Below are 10,935 nucleotides of genomic sequence, written 5' to 3'. Positions count from 1 at the left end.
TTGTACTTATTCCTCATCACTTCTTTCTTGTCCTCCTCCTCCAGTTTAACTACGGTAACCGTGCCACTTTTCTTCACATTTATTACTTTACATCTTACACCTAATTTATCTCTTAAAAAATTCTGCGCCCACTCCTTCCAGTCTCTTTCTTGTTCTAAATTTATCCCTCTAATTACCACATTATTCCTTCTATCTTCCTTTTCTTTATCTTTCATCCATCTCTTAAGCTTGCCTACCTCTATGTCACTTAGCCCACCTTCGCTTATTAGGGATCTCGCATAGCTACTTCCCCCTCTGCTCCTTCTAGAAAATCTGCTCTCGCTAACACTTCTCTGACTTTGACTTTCGCTTTCGCTACCGATATCTGTCTCACCTTTCTCGCATCGCTCTAACCTATTTTCCAATTCAAACAATTTATTTTCAATTCCCTTTATTCTTTCCTCGTTTTTTCTTTCCTAGGTAATATAATAAACAAATATCATAAAAATAAATCGGTTTTATTAATTCTGGACGAGCAAACACAGTACACATGATTTTATATGATAGCGTGAATAGCCTTATTATTTTAGATTACTATATAAAACAAATATTATATAATAATTTTCTTTTTTTTCTAATAACTATTTTTTTAAATTTTTAAATATGCAATTCCATCGAAAACCCATATACAAGGATTTTATTAATTAATATCTTCATTTTTTTTAATACTGTCGTAATAAGCCGTTTAATGTGTGCTTCTTTCATTTTTTAAATATCATTTGGTTTACTTGGAGTAAATCTATATATAGTATATTATCCTCAAATACTATTAAATTATAAAACAATAAAAAATATGCAATGTGTACCTAAATAACAATGACTTTTATTAATAACAATGCCTTTTTAATTGGGGTGTAAAACCCCAGGTGACCGCATTTATGAAAAAAAAGAAAATGAGGCCTGTTCTCTGGTTTACATGATGCTTTTTTCTACCAGATATTTTAAATCAATTATCTTTTACGAGAAAAAAAATATAATCGTACAATTGTTTCTCAATTTAACGAACTTACCAAATTCGATACGGTCCATCTTCGCTATATATGCTCACGTTTTCTCGGGTCGTATATGTAAGCGCTGAAATTCTAGGGACGCCACGTTCAATCAACGACAAAGGAAGTCTGGCTGTGGGACTCTGAATACTTGATATCAACCACTTTACTCCGCGCACGCAGGAGTTATGGCCTTGATCCATACTGTGGGCAAGTTGCGCGGCACCTTCGCGTTACCGTCGCTGTCGCCGCCGTCGCCGTCGCCGTCGTGCACACGGTAAATCGTGTGCGCCGCGTGCGCTGTGGTATACCCACAGGCACGAACACAATGCGCGGTAATTGAGTTACAGAGGCATAGCGCTCGCACAGGCAACTCTTCAGAGCCCGTGAGCGATTCCACACACGTGGACGACACGATAGAATTGCAGGTCCGACCCGACCGCGTCCGGGCACATCCCTCGGAATGCGATACCGATAGACGAGAATCCGTACACCGATTTTTCCCGCTTTCAGAACGTCTTCCAGTGCTGCATCAGCAGCATATCCTAGAGATATGAATCTGATCTCTCTGAAACCAATATTACCGTGATGAACTTAACGACGCATCCTCATGACGAATAAATCATTTTAGGCGGACTATCAAGCAATTAAGTACGCGTTTCTTTTTATTTACTGTTTTAGTTAAAATACTGTCGACGTCTTTTAACTAATGATTCCAAAAAATATTAGGTAAAACGCTGAGTTTTGTGCATACCTATTGTATATTCGCGATGAAACTAACAGACAGCAAAAAAGTATCTGTCTTCACGTTGGATCCGCGTGCAACTTTTTCATCTTCACCAAGCGCTTTCTCTCCTCTTCATTTTTTCTACGCTCGTCCCACGCACGCGCGCGTAACCCGGCATACACGCAGCAACCGTGTCGCGAGGCAATATTTTTCACACCGCGACAGTGGCGATCGATTATTTCTGATCCGAGTAATAACAATATGTGAATGCAATTGCTCCGTCGTTTAGATTAGCTATTAATTGCTTCCCCCCTCGGTGTATTTTATATGATGGGTGTCATTTATGGCCGCGTCGTTGCAGCGCGAGAGAAACAACTTGATACTGCCTCCGGCGCGATTGGTTGCGTCTCGCACTGCGGGCGTTCGCGAGTTTAATGTGCACGTATGTACGTGTGTCTACGATTCAGACGGGTCTTACCAGCTACAAGTTCGATCTTGCGATTGGGACGCGACCTTTCTATTCCGAGAAAGAGAGAGGACGATTCGAATCGAATTTGTCATTCGAATACTTAACGTGAAGTCGAATCCAAAAATGAACGAGCGCGAACAAGGCCGAACCGTTCGTACTTATTGAAGCGAGAATGCTTATTCGCGTTTGTTCGCACTTGTTCACTCGGTCTGATTTGGCTCCGGCCTTACGCAAGTGATGGGATTAGTGATGATTACGATGAAGAACCTACGTCTGCAACCTTTCTGTGCTGTATAGGAAATGATTCGAATTTTCGGCGATTATCTTTCTAAACGAAATGTAATGCTTGTATATCTAAAAGATTTTGCTTTTTATTAAGGAATAACGTACGAGAGGCGATCTTTCTTTTTTAAATAAGAAAAATAAATTAGCAAATAACGCTGAAGTTAAGCCCATATTGCTGTCAAATTTGATATTAATTAAATCTACATTAATTTTTTAGGATTTGTAAGTCTAGCAACTACATATACACAAATACATATTTAAGAGATAAAGAAAAATTGTCTAAAAAATGAGCAAATTTTAAACAGCTGTAACTTTGTTTAAAAAAATGGGAATCCAAATCTAACAAAAGAATTTTGAAGCTTGAAATCTCTACTTTCAAAAGATCACAGCTGTTTTTCACTTTCTTCAATTATGGTAATTTTAACATAACACAGAAAATTACGAGCTCGACGAAATAAGCTTGTCACTTTGTGGGCGTGTTACGTGTACAAAAAGGACCTAACAAAGTTTCTTGACCTTTTCATGTCAAAGCCTAGTTTTCCTTTTTTTTTAGATTTAAATTTCAATTTTTTCTTATCAAGTTATCGAGAAATGGAGAAAAAAATAGGCATTTAGACTTTGATTGTTTATCTAATAGATTGAACTGAATTTTTGCTCTATAATATGGTATAATTGTAAAAATTCGCGATTTTTCTCTTTTTTATTTAAACCTCGGAAAAAATTATGCAAAATAACTGAAAAAATTTTATCGTCTAAACTTTTTGTGCCTCTTACAATTACTTATAGTACTCCAAACTTGGAAAAAATCATAGACTTGCTGTGATAATTTTTTTATAATGATCCGCACGTTTAAATGGATCGATGTATACAATGTATCATGGGAATACTTGATTTGCTTTGATAAAAAAATTTTAAAAATTCGTTGCAGAAAAATCTTTTCAGCATCCGCGTAACTGCGTTTAACTTCCTCAGCATAAAATTAAAAAAATGCAAAATGTCTTCTTTAACTTCTCCCAAAACGCACACCACGTACAAGTTGTACGGTCGGGTTTACGCTTCATTATGCGTGTTTATTTGAACATGTTGAACGGTTTAACGTCTCTTGCGAAAGACGGAATTTCTCTCACGGGAGACCCCGTTAATTTCTCGTGTGGAGAGGTGCAGTTTAGAACATTAAAATTCCTGTGATTAAGTGGACTCAAACCTGGTTTTTTGTGGTTACGAATCTGGCGCTTTACCATTAAACTAGGTCATAGGTCACCCCTTCAATAAAAATATTATCACAGCAAGTCTGTAACTTTTTTCAAGTTTGGAGTACTAAGAGGCACACAAATTTTAGATAAAATTTTTTTAATTACCTTACATAATTTTTTCCGAGGTTTAAATAAAAAAAAGAAAAATCGCGAATTTTTTACGTTATCTTCATCTTGTAACATGTCCACAAGTTTTTAAAAAATCAGTCATACCATTTCTGGAATTGTTGGACGCTGATTTTTAACGGAGTTATGAACAATCAAAGTCAAAGTGCCCATTTTTTTCCATTTCTCGATAATTTGATACGAAAAAAATAATATTAAAATCTAGAAAAAGGACTTATAAGGAAAAACTTCAGGTTTCCACATGAAAAGCTAAAAAAATTTGTTTAGGTCCTTTTCGTGTACATGACACGCCTACAAAGTGACAAGAAAATTTCTTATTTCGTCGAGCTCGTAGTTTTCTATATGTTAAAATGATCATAATTAAAGAAAGTGAAAAACAGCTGCGACCTTTCGAAAGTAGATTTAAAGCTTTGATATATATATTTAGATTCCCATTTTTTAAAACAAAGTTATAGCTTTAAAATTTGCTCATTTTTTTAGCCAATTTTTCTTGATTTCTTAATTATTTAGTGAAGTATATATACATATGTATATATTATATATTATCGAAATAGAAAAGATAAGAAAAGTTAAATATCTTATCGAGATCATCGAGATGAGCCTTAATATAATGCTATGTAATTCCATCTACAGCTACATAAGGACAAACAAGAGACGCAGAAACGTTAAGGTGGCACTCTCTAACGGTTGTTCTTTGCATTAACGGAGAAATGTTGGAGTTAAGTGTAAAATTTGGAATGCAATCGCGAAAGGGCAATTGACGCTTCGGTAATACTGTATTACGATTTATATAAAAGAGTTTGGAAGTTTATTTTCAAAATATTCTTAGCAAACATTAACTGTCAGAGCGCACTAGATTAAATAAGTTGTCCTAAGGTTTGAGAGGAATGTTGGGCCAGTATTGTGGATTCGCTGTATCTTCGTATCGCTCCACCGTACTCTGCAGAGCGGTTTCCATCGCCAATATCTTGGATCCGGCGTCGCCGTACAGCAGCTCTGCCTCCTTGTTTCTCACCCGGGCCTTCTCGGCGGCGCCGACGAAGGGCGTTTCCTCCGAATTCTCCTCGTGCGCGGCCCTGTCAAATCCGTCCTGTTGCCGCATCTCTCGCTTATGCCTCTCGCTCGTCTCAAAGAAGTTCAACATGTCCTCGGTCACATTGAACTCCAGGTCCTCATTATCCGTTCCGAGTTCCGCGTGGTTCTCGTCCCGCGTGTCGTCGTCATTGTTGTTCTCGCCGTTACCCTCCGCGTGATAACCGTCTTGCCGAGTGTCACGATAGCCGCGATGCCGAGCTAAGAGTCTCACTCGGTCGCGCAGCAGTTTGTTCTCGTGCTCGAGGGCGACGCAACGCGATCTCCACCAGGTTATGCTGTGTCTGCAAATCGGCAAAGTGCCTTTTGACGATCGACGATTCTCTTCGACCTTCTCTTCGACGTTTATTTCACTTGTGAACTCACCGTTTCTGCCATTCCTGGGCCACCGCGTAATTCTTCCAGAAAGCGTCGGCCTGCATCGTGCCCGTCGCTAGCGTCTCGCGTGCGTCGGTGACATACTCGGGGAAGACCTTCCAATGCCTTTCGGACCTAACCCTAACCTCACACTTGATCCGCTCGCGCATCCGTTTCTTCAGGCGTCGCTTCCTTCTCTGCTTCCCGTGCCGTTTCGTTTTGACGGCAAATTCCATGCTCGGTCGAATTTTCTTTGTTACGAAAAATCAGCTGAGTATACCTGACAGCCATAAGTACGTCATTGTTTACATTCCAATGCGCGAATCGTACACAACACAAACGCCATGACACATGACATCCACCGCGAAGCGACGGAGAACTTTTGGAGCAATATGATGTATAAATATTTTTATATTATAAAATGAATAAATCAGCGATAAAATATCGAAAAAATAATTTTTTAACAAATTAATATTTATTATGCTATCATGGACCTCGATGTATTTTTTTCTTATCAATTAACAATAAGATTTATCAACGTCAGTTGATATTTATTTGTTAGTGTATTTCTTACTAATTTTCCCCGTCTTTTAAATTATTTTATATACACTAGACAGAATGACTATAAGAGGGAGAAAACAACACATCAGGAGTATATGAAAGATTAAATAGGTGATTTTTATTAGAAATGTACAGTAATATCGTGAAGCTTTATACAAATCTAGAAAAGAGACTGTAACTTAGGTGAAAGTTACGCGTATATAACACTTATCGAGGTCTGAGGATGTCGTCTTTGTTATGTTTTCGCGCATCACAATCGTCGCGGGTTCTTTTTCGCGCTAAAATATCTGCACAGCTCTTGCATGCGCAGCGATTATAATCTGTTATGATTATGATCCCTTCCATTTTTTTCTGTACACGCAGTAAGTGTTATAAATATCTCAAAATTCAACACTACAATTAGTTACTTTTCGAAACTTATCGGTTACATTCACATTCTACAGTTTAGAATTTCAATCTCGATCACAATCAATCAATCACAACGTTTAAAGCAAAAGAATTGCATCTACCATCCAATTAAAAGAAATCTAATCGATATACATTTAGGAACGTGCTTCCTATCATTTATGCCTCGAAGCATCGATTTAATTTCGTTGAAAGCTGCGTGGAAATTATTGTCAATAATATGTTTAAAATATAAGATAATATGTGAGCTACCGTTTGCAGATGTAAAGATTGCAACAGATATATTATCCTCCGTTCGCGTAGACTCTCAATCAGTTTTCTGTTAGTGAATGATTATAAAGGTCCAGTCCTGACCTCACATATACGACATGTTCAATCCGCGTTCAAACGATACCTCGTCATCTCCTAATTTAACATTGGCGCTGCCTGAACTATTTCTTCTCGAATTGCTACGAGGACCATTAGCTCGGACATTATTACTGGACGCTTCGTCATCGCTTCCATTCGTTGATGACGATTTATGCAATGGCTCCAATCCGATAATTACACGAACATCATCAGGAATCTGATGTTCCACGGACATCAGCTGATAGTAAATACCTTCTGCCTTAGAGACTGTCCAAGGCAACTCGATATGAAGTGACAAGTCGTTTATGTGCTGTAAACAGTAACATTACAACAGGATAGATCTCGACAAATTCGCGATTATATCGGGAAAATGCTTTAAGTTACCTTCAAAATTTCCGTAAATCCGTAATTGTTCTCTATTAAAATATTCTTCTCTGTATCCAAAATAGCTGCACATATAAGCAAATGAAAGTTTTTGCAGGGTAGATCGGTCCATAGGATCTCCCATAATTTCAATATGTCGATCGCGCTAAATTCCCGCTTGAATAATACCAACAACCATCGAAAGCAAAAGAACATGTTGCCAGAATCGTGTCTATTTAGATAGTACGCTAATTGCGGTTCCGTAGTGCATAATAACGTGTACAATTGACACAATTGTGCTTTCATACCTTTCTGATCCATTTCAAAATTAGTGCTCTGTTTTAAAATAATAAAAATTACTTGCAGGTATACGTACTGCGTATTATACTACGTATGTATGTAGAGAACATCACTCTTACCACTTTATCCATGAATCCAACAAAACACCAAAACGCATCTACTTCATTATCCATTAAAAACAAGATAGGGCTAAGAAGATCGCTCATACCCTGAACATATCCTAAATCGAAATTGTACATTACGTAGGTCATGAGTATGTCGTATAATTGCTCCAAGTGTGGATTATTATCACCCGCATAATAAGGATGTGTTCTATCTGTCCTGTTAACATCCTTTTCTGAAATAACATTAAGAAATTCAATTTTTAATTCAAAACATAACTAGTCCTATAAAAATAACAATTTTACTACTTTACCTATCAAACTTTTTCGTTCTCTATAATCAGAAAACCGGCTCTCTTGCGCGGTCGTAAATGTACGCCATTGCAATTTCATCGTGAAATACTCGTCAGTCTTTTTCCTCTTAAGTTCTAATCTTTCGTTATGCGTCGATTTCCATGGGTAATAATTCAATAAAAATTTCCATACTTCAAAACGCAATGATGGACAAATACCCTAATAAATTATCATAAATATATCATAAAATTATGTTTTCACCATATAGAATACTTATATCATTGATGAAAAAATATTTAGACACATACCCCTCGAAAGATAATTTCTTTGACAGCTTCAGGATTAGTGATTCTTCCTTGTCGATCTTTACATTTCTCCCACTGTTCTTGTGTCAATGGCGCACCTGACAGAATTATAATTTTTATTTAAGCATAACATATATATTATATAATATATACATATATGGAGGGGTAAAAGCCATAGTGGTGTAAGTCAAATTTTTTAAGATATTGTACATAGATGCAAACTATACAATATATAAATTACTTATGGTTTTGACTCCTCCATATATACACAATTGAAAATGTTATAAGCAAACATCCCCTATAATTATAGTTATATCTGAATTTTTGAATGTATACAATAATGTATTATTACCACGTGGACATGGTGGTCGCGGAGGTAGGTCCACTCCAACTCCAATCACTTCGTACTCTTCTCCAGATCCTATAGACACAGATACATGCGGATGATGATCGATCGTAAGAGACTGATTTAATAAATCGGCGACTGCTTCTTCAACTGGTCGCTTTACTGGCTCTTTATACACTGTAACATTAGTAATATACATATATGAAACTATTTATGTTTACCGATGTAATGAAAATTAGGATCTATTTATTACTGATGAAGGATACAGGAGAAGAACGATCAATGTCCATCCAGAGTAATTTCGAGAAAAATACAATTTTAAGTTTCAAGAAATCAGATATCTCATATCTTGAAAATAGTACCGACAGTGCAAATATCGGAATGCGTAGTGTTTACATTGTATGCTGGACTTTAATGGTTCTACCTCACAAGCGCGTGGACTATGATCGTTTTCTCCCAGCGCAGTACATCTTTCGGCCTTATTTCCAATGAATTGTAACTGTTCTCGATCAAAACAGATAAAAACTATGAAAGTTCTTCGAAAATGTCACAAGATAGCATGATCAGATCAATTTCGATAAAAAGGGACTTTGATCCTTCAGATGTATTCATTACAGATTACTAATCTATCCTCTTACACCAGATATCTGCGAGTTTGCTGAATGCCTCCAGCGTTGTTTCATAGGGACGATTATGTAAGTTTTTCACAAACTTCCACACATAATCAGAAGCGTTCTCTTGAAACAGGTCCAACTCGGCGAAGGATTTCTTCAATACAGTCTCAACTTCGTCCATCACCAGATATAAATTTTTGTCCGAGCGTGATTTTACAAATTTAATAAATCCCTTCAGCGAATTTACAAAACTTTCAGCGTTAGCCAGCTGAAAGAAGGCAACGTAGGTGGTACCATCCCTCTGCATAAATATGAGCTGCTGTCCACCGTGATTCACGCGAAACGACTTCAAGTCGGAGAACAATATTTTAACGGTTCTCGTACGTCCGGAGTCCGGACCTTCCGAATTCGTGCGAGTCCTTCTCGTATGCGTATCCACTAAGGACCATTCTGGATCTTGATCTTGCCACTCCGATACCACAGAATCTTCTACAGGCTTCCATTCTATGCATTTGCCGAAACTCTGCAATGCAAAAATAAACAAGTTTCTTATGACAGGTTTCCGTATATACATGTTTACATAGCATTAACTGTAATAACAGAATCTTACATATTCCACGATATTGAGCGTTCCTGAACTGTGAACCTCGTCTTCTCTGGCATTTGCTCCACGAAGTACAACGCCCGTATGGATGCAGAGATCCTGGTATCAACAGAATTAATAATAAATCAAGGATTTGCAAGAAGTAATAGCTACCCAGGTAGAACATAAAACTCATAATGACATCATCAGGATGACGTCATCAGGACTTTATTCATCACTTAAAAATCACTTAAACGCTATTTTAACGTCACTTTGATCTCATTATGAGATCTCTGTTCTGCTTGGGTACATCTATGAAATGTAGAACTGCAGGTTCAGAAATTCGGAACATTAACGCGAGTGCTGCTGCTGATGTAATCAAAGATAATGGCCAACAGTGAATTATAGATACTATTTGTAACCAAATAACGAAATATCAAATGTAAATTGTAGTCCTAATTTCGACATGGAGAGAACCACCCACGCGTCGATCGTTTGCGAGTCGAGTCGCGAACCTAACCTCTCCGGCCAAACAGAAAAAAAACGCTCGGAGAGCGAGACCAAGCAAGACCGTCGATCGGATCGAACGCCGGGCGTTCGCGGTCACGGTCGATCGGTCGAGGACGCGGAACGTCGAAATTCCGCGCCCGCCGTCGAATCGCGCGACAGTTTCGCACACGGGTGTACGTACACGCGGGCGGGTGCACTCTCGGCGAACGTGTCATCCCGTGCGATCGCACGCGCGGAACGTGAACACGTTACGAGCACAGCCCGGCGTAAGTACGCGCCGTCCACGTCCACCCGCGACACGTCGGGAGGAAGAAACGGGGCGTCCCCGCGCTCACCTTTCCCTGCTCCGTGGGCTCAAACATCTCGGGCCTCGCGCGATCAGCCGTCGTCCTTGTTGAATTCAGCTCCCTGCACTCGCTCTCATCGCAACTGTCCCACATCGCGGCACTGTACCCTCCGTCCCGCTTCTCCCCTCCTTCGCCGTCTCTCTCTCTTTCTCTCTCTCTCTCTCTCTATCGCGTGCGCGCGCGCGCGTCCGAGGCACCCGTCTCGCTCGCTCGCGGACCGCGCGGGCGCCCGGCCCGCCGTTTATTGCGCGGCTTTGATCCCGCGTTGCCTCGCGAATTAAAATAATGAGCGCGCCGCGAAAGGGACCGGATGCTTTTCACCGAGTTGAAACTCCGGATCCTCCGCTTCTTGGGGCGAGCGGCGAACGTGATAGAGAACATTCTCGAACATTCCTACGTATAGCAAGGAGTATTGAAAAAATAATTCTTTTTATAGTTTACACACACACACATATATATATATATCGGTAGGGTAGCCGCTCTAAAAGTTTGAAAAAAATTACTCCTACCTTTTATAAGTG

At 39.0% G+C, this 10,935-nt stretch overlaps 2 protein-coding genes across 2 annotated transcripts; both read right to left on the bottom strand.

Moving 5' to 3' along the window:
- Positions 1-4,667: 4,667 nt before the first annotated feature.
- On the bottom strand, positions 4,668-5,698 carry LOC112454069 (gem-associated protein 8-like). The gene is made up of 2 exons (XM_025015258.1): positions 5,347-5,698; positions 4,668-5,264 (listed from the first exon to the last, which is right to left on the bottom strand). Exons 1-2 carry the CDS (start codon positions 5,571-5,573, stop codon positions 4,760-4,762), a joined length of 732 nt encoding a protein of 243 aa, XP_024871026.1. The 5' UTR covers positions 5,574-5,698; the 3' UTR covers positions 4,668-4,759.
- Positions 5,699-5,990: 292 nt separating this feature from the next.
- On the bottom strand, positions 5,991-10,522 carry LOC112454055 (TBC1 domain family member 15). The gene is made up of 9 exons (XM_025015243.1): positions 10,403-10,522; positions 9,585-9,677; positions 8,999-9,497; positions 8,367-8,537; positions 8,018-8,112; positions 7,730-7,928; positions 7,434-7,651; positions 7,036-7,350; positions 5,991-6,961 (listed from the first exon to the last, which is right to left on the bottom strand). The coding sequence occupies exons 1-9, from the start codon at positions 10,505-10,507 to the stop codon at positions 6,659-6,661; spliced, it is 1,998 nt and encodes a 665-aa protein (XP_024871011.1). The 5' UTR covers positions 10,508-10,522; the 3' UTR covers positions 5,991-6,658.
- Between the last annotated feature and the right edge of the window lie 413 nt (positions 10,523-10,935).

Source organism: Temnothorax curvispinosus, unplaced genomic scaffold (genome assembly GCF_003070985.1).
Source record: "Temnothorax curvispinosus isolate PA1 unplaced genomic scaffold, ASM307098v1 QBEX01004775.1, whole genome shotgun sequence".
In the NCBI taxonomy this organism is placed as follows: domain Eukaryota; kingdom Metazoa; phylum Arthropoda; class Insecta; order Hymenoptera; family Formicidae; genus Temnothorax; species Temnothorax curvispinosus.
This window is presented reverse-complemented; position numbering and strand designations above follow the sequence as displayed.